The sequence below is a fragment of the Mobula hypostoma genome, chromosome X1 (genome assembly GCF_963921235.1).
Source record: "Mobula hypostoma chromosome X1, sMobHyp1.1, whole genome shotgun sequence".
In the NCBI taxonomy this organism is placed as follows: Eukaryota; Metazoa; Chordata; class Chondrichthyes; order Myliobatiformes; family Myliobatidae; genus Mobula; species Mobula hypostoma.
This window is the reverse complement of record NC_086128.1, coordinates 31,687,773-31,701,885: the sequence shown is the minus strand read 5'-3', so window position 1 is coordinate 31,701,885 and position 14,113 is coordinate 31,687,773. Positions and strand designations below refer to the sequence as shown.

The 14,113-nt window shown below is 42.3% G+C and overlaps 1 protein-coding gene across 1 annotated transcript in view; it reads right to left on the bottom strand.

Moving 5' to 3' along the window:
* Positions 1-3,173: 3,173 nt before the first annotated feature.
* Positions 3,174-14,113, bottom strand: part of top2a (DNA topoisomerase II alpha) — a 50,031-nt gene continuing 39,091 nt past the window's right edge. Inside the window, exons 33-35 of the mRNA XM_063037974.1 lie at positions 11,728-11,931; positions 10,693-10,916; positions 3,174-3,696 (exon numbers count right to left, since the gene is read on the bottom strand). Of these exons, the coding sequence (XP_062894044.1) occupies positions 3,529-3,696; positions 10,693-10,916; positions 11,728-11,931 (596 nt within the window). The 3' untranslated portion in view covers positions 3,174-3,528. The remainder of the gene's footprint in view (positions 3,697-10,692; positions 10,917-11,727; positions 11,932-14,113) is intronic.

The following is a 14,113-nucleotide window of genomic DNA, read 5'->3' as shown; positions in this document are numbered from 1 at the left end:
TGCCTTCAGATGCCGTATGTAATTTTTCTCAGTCTGCCATGCTGTCAAAGTTGTGGAATTTGCTGTCTCTGGTTTAACTTAAATTCCTCCTCATCTATTTTGCCCAATATCTTATCTGTAATATGCTGTTCAACTAATCATCTACCTTTAGCAACCAGCCTTCATTAGAGTATGATTACCATTACACTTTAGCATGCTATTCACTGGTTTCTGTCACGCTCAGTGTCCTCTGCATTCATGTTTGCTGTGGGTCTGTTTTCATCAACTGTGGTCATGTCTGGTGTTGGTCTCTTAGGTTCTCTGTAATTACATGGTTACTGGGTACACTTGATTCCCCGCTCTGTCTGTAGGGGCAACAAGGTGAGTCATAGTTTAACCAGAGTCCAGTGTTTCCACTAGCTGCCTCGCCAAGTTTGCACACAGACACAAGTGTCACTTCTAAAAAGTACCATCTGTGGTTCTATCCATCTGGGAGCAACCCCCTCCCTTTCAGGTAGCACCCTCACCATGACCTAGTCACCCGGGTGTGGGAGGACTATCACCTTTCCCTCTGGCTCTCTCTGAATCAGCGATGTGCTGTTGTTGTTTTGCTCAGTCCTTAAGCAAAGTTACAAAGGTCTTTGACAGACTGTGTCATTCTATCCCTGTAAGCCCCAAGCTCCTCGCAACCCTTAGTTACTCCAGAAGGGAGTCACATTGCTTGCCCCATCAATAATTCGTAGGGGCTGAGACCCAGCGTGCAGTTTGGAGTTGCCCGTAATCTCATCAGGATTCCTGGCAATACACCAACCCATGTCTTTCTCTGTCTCAGCTATAGCTTTGTCCAAGGTGTTTGTGATTGTTCAATTCATCTTTTCTACCATTCCTGAACTCCAGGGGCTGTAGGGTACATGGAACTATTGTCGAATCCCCAACAGTCAGCACATTTCCTCATCACTTTCCCTGTGAAATGTGCTCCTTCATCTGAACCTGGGGTTCCCCACCTTAGGATTCCCTGAACTAGGATCCGTGCAGCAGTGCAGTCCCTTGTTGGGAAAGCCACTACCCAGCAGGTGAAGTGATCCATAATTACTAGACAGTAGCTTTTCCCCTACTTTTTGGCAGGAGTCCTGTGGTCCATCTAGATACTTTCCCAGGGTCCCCTTGGCTGTGGCTGATTTGCTAGCAGTAGCTTTATGCTCATACCAGGGTTATGCTGGGCACATATGATACAATGGCAGCAGAATTTCTCATCACCCCCACCGGAGGATCGTGATCATGCTGTACCTTCCCTGATGCATCACCCTATGATACAAATCCAGTATCCTAATACATGGTGGTGCCACAACTCCTTCTTCCCCATGTGTCCAGCTCCCATCTGGTCCCTCCTTTGCTTATTTTCTCCTTCTCTTCATAAAATTTTACTAAACTGTATTCAGTTGTTTCTCCCTACACACTTGTAATTTCAATTGCCTCTTGATGCCTGCCCACTCATTTTCTTTCTGCTCCTTACTCTCCCCTTTCTGATGTTAACTTTAATTACTACCACCTCTGCTGGCAGACTCACTGCTTTCAGCAGTTGTTGTATTTGGTGCCTATGCTGAATACCTGCCCATCTGCTGTTGGTGACTGCTCTCAGCCTCCTGGTATTCAGGAGCTCTACAATGGTACGGGATGTGCATTGTAAGAGGTGTCCCATCATTGCAATTAGTTCACTTACTCGCACTGCCTATGCGGCACAGTCTAAAGTCCTACCGCAATGGGTGTGTTTCCTTGAATGATATGCCACTGGCTTTCTTCCCATGGTCCTGCACCACCAACTACTGTCTTGCTGCAGTATAGGCGAAAGGGGCGAACCGCATCTGGTAACCCTAGCGTGGGTGCAAAGACCAGGGCTTTTGTGATATCTGCAAAAACCTTTTCCTCATCTGGCCCCCCATCTTATTTCTTCCAGAAGGGGCTTCCCTCCTTTAATTAAGATCTGTATCGGGGCCACTGGTTTGAAATTACAGCCATAACTGAATAGACCCTAACTCCCTACGTTTACTGAACAAATGTCATCTACCTTGTCCTTCCTTCCCTGGGGAATGGTGTACAGTTTGCTTTCTTATCTGACCCTTGTGTGGACTCACAGCATCTCTAAAACACTGGTTATCACCCCTAAGTGACCTGCTTCTTCTTCTGAAGAGATTAGTAGATCATCTGCATATTGTAAGCATGTCAACCGCTAGTGCGTTAGATTGAGCTTTTCCAAAAACTGCACCTTATGAAAAATGGCTGGACTATTGTGGAATCCCTGGGCTAATCTGGTCCATGTATAATGCCGCACACCTAGGGTGAAGGCAAATCTGTCATGGGACTCAGGTGCCATAGAGACAGATGATTCAGGATTGTTGTAGGGCTTACCACAATGGGATGCAATATTGGTATGGTCTTAAGGGCAGTATAGTATATTGTTAATCCATGCGATCCATTGGGCTTCTTTCCTGGCCATATAAATTCGTAGTTGTCGCAGTTTCTGAATATCGCATCATGTTTTAGTTTCTTCACTGTACCCTGAACAGCCGTCAGGTGCAGCAGTTTTTATAGGATGCTGCTTATTGGGTTTATGCAGGCCCCCCTCCATTTTAACTGGGTTCATCTGTACTCAGCTACAATCTTGCTTGCATCTAACCCACACTCAAGTCGGTGTGTTGTTTTCACTCGTAGCGCATCAGCGCGACTACACTGGTGACCCCGACGGTCCAACGGCATTTGGACCCAACATGAACGACTCGGCTCCAGTTTCCCTTAAACTGCCAACCCCTGGTCTGGTTTGAGCAAATGGAGGCCCGGTTCCAGGTCAGGTAAATTGTCTCAGACGCCACCATGTATTACTTCATGGTGGGCGCCCTCGACCAGGAGACAGCGAGTTGCGTTACCGACTTTCTGCCTCAGCCCCCCCCCCCCCCCAGCAACAGACAGGTATGAGGCACTCAAGACCCTGTTAATCTGCACATTTGGCCTCTCCCGCCATGAATGGGTTACTGCATAGATAGACTGGTAAATGATACTTAAAGGGTTGACGGTGGATATGCATTTAAAGATGGCATGGATGAACTACAACAATTAGATTTGGAATAGTATACCATTAGGTTTAAAGAAATCTGATGAACAAGAAAGTTCTAATTAAAAATGCAATATTTAAAATGGACTAAAGTAAACAGCTGTTTATTTTGTGCTACAAATACACTTCCACTGAAACAATGAACAACTGTTTAAAGAAAAAATATTTTAAGTGCAAGAGTAAGAGAACAGGTTGGAGAGTGTAAGGACAAGTCATAAGCAAATATTTACAACAATTAAAATTAGCCAACAACATTTCAACAACTATCCCCTCTCATCTCATCAAGATAGAATCAAGAACAGGAATTTTGCCCTCTCTACCCACCCAAACTGAAACTAGGAAAACATCAACAACTGAAGAACTACACTTAGAACTAAATTTGATATTTCCAGTTTGTCAAACTTGAAACAAGATCAGCAGCGCAGTGCTAAAATCGAACTGTTTTAAAATATATCCTCTTCAGAGTAGTCGTCGTCGTCCTCCTCTTGGTATCGGACAGGCATTTTTGCACGACCTGTTGTAACTCTGGGTGCTATATCCATGTCAACAGTGAAGTTGGAGGGTCCAGCATCATCAATGTGGAAACTATCATCGTCCAGCATCTTGGATTTCTAAAAAAGATAAAAAAACCCTGAAGATTTAGGCCATGTTTTATCAAGTTGAGTAATGTCAAAAGCACAAAATCTTAAAAGGAAATGCAATGGTTACTATGGACTTTCCAAAATCAACAGCAAATATATTAATCAGCTAAGTAGCAGCATTCATTAGCACTCATTACCTAATACTGCAACAAAATGATCACCACCAATTTATGATCGACACCACAGTAAGTTGGAATGACTGCTCAATTATAGTTTAAGTTTGTAGCAATGTCCAAATTCATCCCCCAATATGCTAAAAGATGGATTGGGAGATGGAGTCCATTTCACTGCAGCCCTTGCACTTTGTCACCTGCACTGCACTTTCTCTGTAATGGTAACACTATATTCTGCATTCCTTTCTTTTTTTACCATCTCACTGTACTTGTGTGTAGAATGATCTGTCTGGATGGCACACAAACATAAATAGGAGCAGAACTATGCCATTCAGCCCATCGAGCCTGCTCTGCCATTTCATCATGATCCATTTCCCTCTCAACCTCATTCTTCTGCCTTCTCCCTGTAACCTTTCATACCCTGACTAATCAAGAACCTATCAACTTCTGCCTTAAATACACCTAATAGCTTGGCCTCCACAGCCAACCGTGGCAAAGAATTCCAGATTCACCACCTTCTGGCTAAAGAAATTCCTCCTCATCTCCATTCTAAATGGACGTCCCTCAATTCTGAGGCCGTGCCCTCTGGTCCTAGACTCCCCCACCATCCTCTCCACATCCACTCATGTTGGCCTTTCAATATTTGATAGGTTTCAATTTGCAGTTTTGGTCCCCTAATCTGAGGAAAGACATCTTTGCCATAGAGGGAGTACAAAGAAGGTTCACCAGATTGATTCCTGGGATGGCAGGTCTTTCATATGAAGAAAGACTGGATGAACTGGGCTTGTACTCGTTGGAATTTAGAAGATTGAGGGGGGATCTGATTGAAACGTATAAGATCCTAAAGGGATTGGACAGGCTAGATGCAGGAAGATTGTTCCCGATGTTGGGGAAGTCCAGAACGAGGGGTCACAGTTTGAGGATAGAGGGGAAGCCTTTTAGGACCGAGATTAGGAAAAACTTCTTCACACAGAGAGTGGTGAATCTGTGGAATTCTCTGCCACAGCAAAGTGTTGAGGCCAGTTCATTGGCTATGTTTAAGAGGGAGTTAGATATGGCCCTTGTGGCTACAGGGGTCAGGGGGTATGGAGGGAAGGCTGGGTTCTGAGTTGGATGATCAGCCATGATCATAATAAATGGCGGTGCAGGCTCGAAGGGCCGAATGGCCTACTCCTGCACCTATTTTCTATGTTTCTATGAAATCATCCTTCATTCTTCTAAATTTCATCAAGTACAAGCCCAGAGCCACCATTCTTCAAATGATTACCCTTTCATTCCCAGAATCATTCCCACGAACCCTTTCCAATGTCAGCACACCTTCCTTAAATAAAGGGGCCCAAAACTCCGAGAAGCCTCATTAAAGACTCTGCATTACATTCTTGTCCTCTCAAAATGAATGCTAACATTGCATTTGCCTTCCACACCATCGTCTCTTCAGCTACCTCTTTTAGAACTCTGCAGTGCAAGTCCATCTGGTCCAGATGACTAATCTACCTTGTTTCCCAAGCACCTTCTCCCTAGTAAAAGCAAATGCACTCACCTCTACCCCCTGACACTTGATCTTCTGGCAGACTGCTAGTGTCTATCTGAAAAAAAAACTTTTGGTTTCCTGTTTGATATTGGCTAGCTTAGCTTCATATTTTATCTTTCACCTCCTTATGGCTTCTGTTGGTTTTTAAAAGTTTCCCAATCCTCTAACTTCCCACCTAATTTTTGCTCTACTATATGTGCACTCTTGTTTTAATGTTGGCTTTGACTTTCATTGTCAGCCACAGTTGCATCATCCTTCCTTTAGAGTACTACTACTTCTCTGAGACGTATCTATCCTACACCCTCTGAATAGCGCCCAGAAACTTCAGCCATTGCTGCTCTGCTGTCATCCCTGCTAGTGTCCCCTTCCGATCAATTTTAGCCAGGCTGTTCTCTCATATCTCGAATTTCCTTTATCCATTGTAATACTAATACATCCGACTTTAGCTTCTCCCTCCCATATTACAGGGTGAATTTTATTATGACCCCTGCTTCCTAAGAATTGCTTTCCCTTAAGCCCCCTAATCCAATCTGGTTCATTACACAACCAGAATAGCCTATCTCCTAGTGGGCTCAACCACAAACTGCTCTTAAAAGCCATCTCCTAGGCATTCTACAAATTCCTCCTCTTGGCATCCGGCCGGATTTTCCCAATCTATCTGCATACTGAAATCCCCCATGGCTACCATAACCTTAGTCCTTTTGCATACCTGTTCTATATCCTGTTGTGGTTTGTAGCTCAGACCGACTACTATTTGGAGTCCTGTATATAATGCCACCAGGGCCTTTTTAGCCTTGCAGTTCCTTAACTCTACCCACAAGGATTCTACATCTTCCAATCCTGTGTCACCTCCTTCCAAGGATTTGATTTCACTTTTTTAAAACAGAGCCACCCCACCCCCTCTGCCTACCTGCCTGCCCTTTCGATACAATGTGTATCCTTTGATGTTAAGCTCTCAACTATGATCTTCTTTCAGCCACGACTCAGTGATGTCCACATCATACCTGCCAATCTCTAACTGCGTTACAAGAGCATCCATCTTATTCCATGCCTCATGCATTCAAATACAACAACTTCAGTCCTGTATTCGTCACCCTTTTTGATTTTGTCCCCGTAACACTGTAATTCATTCCACTGACTGCAATTTTGCTCCATCATCAGCCTGTTCCGATAGTCTCACTACATACTGCCTCTGCTTGTACAGCTCTATCACTTCCGTTTCCATCTCCTGCCAAATTAGTTTGAAACTCTTCCCAATAGCTCTAGCAAACCTGCTGCAAAGATATTGGTCACCCTCAGGTTCAGGTGTAACCCATCCCTGTTGTACAGGTCATGCAGTATCTTCCTCAGAAATCCCAATGATAGAAAAAAAATGAAACCTGACCCACTGCGCCAATTTCTCAGCCATGCATGCATCTGCCAAATCACCCTATTCTTACCCTCACTGGCTCATGTCACAGGCAGCAATTCAGAGGATGCTACTCTGGAGGTCTTGCTTTTCAGCTTTCTACCTAGCTCCCCAAATTCTCTTCAGGACCTCCTCGCTTTTCCTATTTATCTCATTAGTACCAATATGTACCAAGTCTTTTGGCTGCTCACCCACCTCCTTTAGAATGTTGTGGACCAATCATGACATCTCTGACCCTGGCACCGGGGAGGCAATGTACCATCCAGGTGTCATATTGCATCCACAGAGTCTCGTGTCTACTCCCTTATAACTACCGCAGTCCTCTTCTCCCTCCCTCTCTTCTGAGCCATAGCAACAGACTATGTACCCAGCCGCTGCAGCTTCCTTCAGATCATAAGACCATGCTACATAGGAGCAGAATTTAGTCATTTGGCATATTGAGTTTGCTTCATCATTCCATCATAGCTAATTTATTATCCCCCTCAAACCCCATTTTTTTACCTTCACCCCATCCATACCTTTGGGCTCCATGGCTGTCTGAAGCAATGAATTCCATGGATTTTCACTTTAAGTACATTTGGCAAAAATAAACTACACTAATTTATATTAAAATTAATGCAGATGATTAAAATATCACCATAGCCACACCATGGCCTGTAATTTCTAAGAGGAAACACTGACCAAGCAAAAAGAATAAAATGGTATGAGTACCAGGTGAAATCACAAGTAAAGAGCTTTCCCCCTTTAACTATCTGGTGACCTATCAAGCATGCAGATCTCAAATTGACCAAGCCATTATACAAATGTCCCATTCTCTCTTGTCAAATTTAATTCCCCAACCCCATTTCCAGAAAAGTTGGGATATTTTCCAAAATGTGATAAAAACAAAATTCTGTGATATGTTAATTCACGTGAACCTATTTAACTGACAGAAAGTACAAAGAAAAGATTTTCAATAGTTTTACTGACCAACTTAATTGTATTTTGTAAACATACACAAATTTAGAATTTGATGGCTGCAACACACACAAAAGTTGGGACAGAGGCATGTTTACCACTGTGTTACATCACCTTTCCTTTTAATAACACTTTTTAATAATTTTGGAACTGAGGATACTAATTGTAGTAGATTTGCAATTGGAAATTTTCTCCATTCTTGCTTGACATAAGACTTCAGCTGCTCAACAGTCTGTGGTCTCCGTTGTCTGATTCTCCTCTTCATGATGCGCCATACATTTTCAATAGGAGATAGATCTGGACTGGCAGCAGGCCAGTCAAGCACACGCTCTCTGTCTACAAAGCCACGCTGTTGTAGCCCATGCAGAATGTGGTCTGGCATTGTCCTGCTGAAATAAGCATGGACGTCCCAGGAAGAGACGTCGCCTCGATGGCAACATACATCTCTCTAAAGTCCTAATATACACCTCAGAGTCAATGGTACCTTCGAATACATGCAACTCACCCATGCCGTGGGCACTGATCCACCCCCATACCATCACAGATGCTGGCTTTTTCACCTTTCGCTGATAACAATCTGGACGGTCGTTTTCATCTTTGGCACGGAGAACTCGACATCCGTTTTTACCGAAAACTAGCTGAAATGTGGACTCATCTGACCACAGCACACGGTTCCAGTCTTTCGGTCCATCTGAGATGAGCTTGGGCCCCAGAGAACTCGCTGGCGTTTCTGCATAGAGTTGATGTATGGCTTCCTCCTTGCGTAATACAGTTTCAAGTTGCATTTCTGGATGTAGCAATGGACTGTGTTGAGTGACAATGGTTTTCCAAAGTACTGCCGAGCCCAGGTGGCTATAATTGTCACAGTAGCATGACGGTTTCTTAGGCAGTGTCGCCTGAGAGCTCGAAGATCACGCGCATTCAACAGTGGTTTCCGACCTTGCCCTTTACGCACTGAGATGTCTCTGAATTCTGAATCTTTTCACAATATTATGTACTGTAGATGTTGAAAGACCTAAATTCTCTGCAATCATGTGTTGAGAAATGTTCCTTTTGAACTGACTAACAATTCTCTCACGAATTTTGGTGAGCCACGACCCATCCTTGCTTGCAAAGTCTGAGCCTTTGATGAACACTACTTTTATACCCAGTCATGATACCTCACCTGCTACCAATTAGCCTGCTTAATGTGGAGTCTTCCAAACCGGTGTTACTTGAATATTCTGTGCACTTTTCAATCTTATTTTAACTCTGTCCCAACTTTTGTTGAGTGTGTTGCAGCCATCAAATTCTAAATTTGTGTATATTTACAAAATACAATTAAGTTGGTCAGTAAAACTATTGAAAATCTTTTCTTTGTACCTTTGTCAGTTAAATAAAGGTTCACGTGAATTAACGTATCACAGATTTTTGTTTTTATTGCATTTTGGAAAATATCCCAACTTTTCTGGAAATGGGGTTTGTAATTAGATTTGTGCCTTGTAAATTTAACAAGACAAAAATTGCAATCCACTTTAAATTAAAGCTTTTAAAAGCAACAAAAAGGACATTTCACATCTTTGGTGAACTGAAACCAGGCCAAAATAAAGGAACAGCAGACTGCGAATCTATTGCATCAGGTGGTTTTCTTCATTATATTATTTATGCGCAATGCAAGAGTTGAGTACTGCAGTCTCAGCTGTTGCATTTCACTTTAAACCGCAGCCTCAGTTGGACACAAGATCCTACCTCATTTTTGCAAGAATATTAACCTATATCTAATGCCTTGACACAAGAAATGAATGCTATTAGCACGATACTTTTTGGAGGAGTATGCTGGGAGTAAATTAGATGTTGTGTTTCCTAAATTCCAGAATTGAAAAGTGCTCTACAGAGCTAGAGCTAGAGCCAAAGCCAAAGTACACGAGAGTAGGATTCATAGGATGAGCCAAACTGTTTTGACTTGCATTTGTGCCTACTCCTAGGTGTCTGAAAAGCAGGCTGTAAGACATCTTTGTTTCAACCACCTCTGGATGAGGAATGTTTTCCTCAAATCTCTCAGCCCTTAATTTAAACCTATGCCCTCCAATCAGACACCTCTGCTGAAGGGAAAGTTTTCTCATTCTTATATACAACCCCTCAACTTCTGTATTAGTTCCTTATAGCTTCTGTTCTCTAAACCAGGCAACATCCTGCTGAATCTCTTCTGCATTCTCTCCAAAGCCTCCTCAACCTTCCTTCAAAGCAGTGATCAGAAATGCACACAATGCTTCAAATGTGGCCTAACCAAAGTTTTTATGTAGCTGCAAATCATCTCCCATCTGTGCACAGCCTCAGGATAGAGGGGTGCCCTTTCAAAACAGATGTTGAGAAATTTCTTTAGCCAAAGGGTGGTGAATTTGTGGAATTTGTTGCCACTTGCAGCTGTGGAGGCCAGGTTATTGGGTGTATTTAAGGCAGAGATTGATAGGTTCTTGGTTGGACATGGCATCAAAGGTTATGGGGAGAAGGCCCGGGAACTGGGGTTGAGGAGGAGATGAAAACAAAAAAAAAAGGATCAGCCACGATAGAATGGCGGAGCAGACTCGATGGGCCAGATAGTCTAATTCTGCTCCCATGTCTTATGGACTTTTATACTCAAATACCCAACAATGAAGGCAAACATACCATGACACCTCCTTGTCAATGTATGTACTTCTATTGCCATGTTGAGGGAGCTGTGAACCTGTACCCCAAGATCCTTTTGTCTATCAATGCTCCTTAAGGACTCTACCAATTAATGTATAATCTCCTCCTCTGTTTGGCCTCCCAGTTCCTTAAAAACATACTCACCATACAGATATGATAGAAATCTCATTGTTATCCATGAACTCCTATATTACTAGTTCCATTTTGTTAACTTCAAAGATATTTAAATTTTAAATAATCTTTTTTGATTATCTTTAAAATAAAATTTGAAACAATGTATCAACACTCACTTTATTGTTAGTGGTTTTTACGCATATGGTTCCAAATTCATCTTCTGAATCTGAGTTAACAACCTTCTTCCTTTTGGGTATTTTAGCCTTAGCAGTCACAACTTTCTTTGGAGCACTGTCTTCATCGGATGATATATTAATGCTTGTTTTAGCAGGCAACTTAGTTGATTTTGGAGCTGCCTTTTTTTTGGTAAGAGCATCAAAGATGGAAGGCTGTTTCTCATCTGGAAATAATTGCATTTTGTTTAGACCAAGTTATTGAGTGCAATATTACTCTGTTACCATACAGTGACAATACAGCAAATACAACTTGAACTGCCAGGAAATGAGAATGTAAATTAGGACAACTCCAATTTTGCTGACTGAATTGTTCAGCTGAGCAAAGTCTGCAAATAATAACAGCTTTACCTCCTCTCCAATAGTAGGGACAAGGGAAATCAAAGCCTAAGAAATTCAGTAACACTTGTATGTAAATGAGACGATGGTCATGGTCCTGTCACTTACCAACTCAGTTGTATCCGTTGCCCTTAGATTTCACTTGCTGCTGACACCTAAATTAGGCGAGCTGATGCCACGCACGATGTGCCAATACAAATGGAGCAAAAGAAAACAAGTTCAAGGGGTGTAGAGCCAGAGAATTGACCAAGGAAAGGGCCTGCTGCCAGTCTCTCATGGTGTGCACAGTTGGCACCTAGGTCGGCTGCTGAGCCAAAGCCCTGATGTTAGACCATGGGATAGGCGGGAGCTACCTTGGATTGAGAGTTTGGGAGTGAATGGGGGGTACAGTTTGTACCACAAGGAAGCTTATTGATAGACGAGGCCCCCAAAAGAGAGAACAGAAGCAAATCAAATGATTTTACGAGTTGAACATAGACGTATTCATCCTCCGCAGAACAAGGATTAATGAATTTCAGGTGTAAAAATTGCAAGGCAATGAGTATGCTTTGGAATGATGTGGACTAACTTCTCTCAAGAAACAAGCATGACCATGCAGTTGTAGCCATACCACATCTGTACTGGTTTAGGTTCACTTGCCTTTTTTAGAAGTGGTGGTGGGCTTTTTACCAAGAGCACGTTTTTTTGGTGCTGTTTTGTCTCCAAGAGATTTGGCTGCTGGTTTCTGGATTGCTGCTTTAGTAATTTCAGGTTTATCTTCTTTTTCATCTGCTACATCAAACTGCATCACTGCAGCAGGCTCATCAGAATCAGAGGAGAGTGAATCAAATATGTTTTCTTCAGCTGTGACAAAAAAAGATAGTTTAAGAAATTCTCATTTAAATATTACAATAAACATTATATTTATGTTAATAGGAAGGTCCTGAATCTTAAAAAAATTTGATACATGTGCACCATAAAGACCAAATACTTTCCTCAAAGCAAAAAGAAATATAAAAAAAATTTTCTACTATCTCAATGGATTTTATTTTGAGCATACATAGGTTTAAGATTATAATCCCAATTAATCAGTATCATATCATACCAGATTATGCTCTGGAAGACTGATCATTGCAATCATGTTTAACAAGGTAATTAGGCAGCACTGGAAATTTTACAAATACCATGCATAGTTTAGAAAATACAAGTCAAAAATTATCATAAAAGTCAATGAAGATCAATTGCAGAGTACAGGAAAGGTATGCTCCCGTTATAAGGACGGATGGGTATGGAACAATAAGAGAGCCTTGGATGTCCAGAGAACTGATGAATTTAGTCAAGTAGTAAAAGGAAAAGTATGTAAAGCTTCAGAAGTTAGGATCAAACAAAGCACATGAGCATAAAAAAGTCACAAAAGAACTAAAGAAGGGAATTAGGAAAGCCAGGATGGGCCATGAAAAGTCATTGGCAAGAGGATTAAGGTGAATCCCAAGACATTCATCAAGAGTAAGAAGATAACTAGGGAGAAGGTGGGATAAAGGGAGGAACATTTGCTTGGATGTGGAGAATGTGAGTGAGGCATATAATGAGTACTTTGCTTCAGTATTTACCAAGGAAAAGGATATGGAGGACCAGGAGATCAGTGCTGAGTGTGTAACTATGTTAGGGCAATTAGAGGTCGAGGAGTAAGTGTTGGGCTTCTTAATGAGTATTAAGGTGGCCAAGTCCCCAGGGTCTGATGGATTTACCCCAGGTTATTGAGGGAGGCAAAGAATGAGATTGCTGGGCCCTTGACCATATCTTCGTGTCTTTAGCCACAAGCAAGGTTGCAGAGGACTGGCAAGTGGCTAATGTTCTACCTCAGTTTAAGAAGGGAACAAGGGAAAATCCTGGGAACTATAGACTAGTGAGTCTTAGGTCAGTTGTAGGGAAATTGCTGGAGAAAATTCGTAGGGATAGGATATATAGTATAAGCATTTGGAAACCCTTGAACTAATTAGGGACAGCCAGCATGACTGTGCATGGCAAGGTCATGCCAGCTTGGGAGTTTTTTTTTTGACAAGGTGATGAGAGATATTGATGAGGGTAGGACAGTGGATGTTTGTCTAAATGGATTTTAGTAAGACATTTGACAAAGTCCCTCATGGGAGGCTAATCCAGAAGATTAATATGCATGGAGCCCACGATAAATTGGCTGTTTGGATTCAGAACTGACTTGCACATAGAAGACAGAATAGTGGTTGAAGGGACTTGTTCGAGAGTGAGGTCTGTACTTAGTGGAGTTCTGCAGGGATCTGTGCTGGGACCTCTGCTGTTTGTAATGTAAACAAGTGACCTGGATGAAAACATAGATAGGTGGTTAGTAAATTTGCAGATGATACCAAGATTGGCGGAGTTGTGAATAGTATAGAAGACTGGCAAAGAATACAGTGCAATATAGATTAGTTGCAGATATGGGCTAAGAAATGGCAGATGGAGTTTAACCCAGATAAATGTGAGGTGTGGCACCTTGGTAGGGCAAATGCGAGGAGACAGTATACTGTTAAGGGCAAGATCCTTAAACAGTGTTGCTGAGCAGAAAGATCTTGGGATCCTAGTTCATAGCCCCTTGAAAATGACTACATGGGTCAATAGGATGGTTAAGGAGGCTTATGGAATGCTTGTTTTTATTAGTTGAGTTCAAGGTCATGAGGTTATGTCGCAACTTGGTAAAACTCTGGTTAGGCTACATTTGGAGTATTGACTACAGTTCTGGGCACCTCACTATATGAAGTATGTTGAGGCTTTGGAGAAGGTGCAAAAGAGGTTTACTAGGATGCTGCCTGGTTTAGAGGGCACATGCTATCATGACAGGCTGGATAAACTTCGATTCTTTCCTCTGGAGTGCTGGAGGCTCAGGGGAGAACTGATAATGTTTACAAGATTATGAGAGGCATAGATTGAGTAGACAGAGCATCTGTTTCCCTGGACTGATGTATCTAATACCATAGGGCATGCATTGAAGGTGAGAGGGTGTAGGTTCAGGAGGAATGTGGGTGTTAAGTTT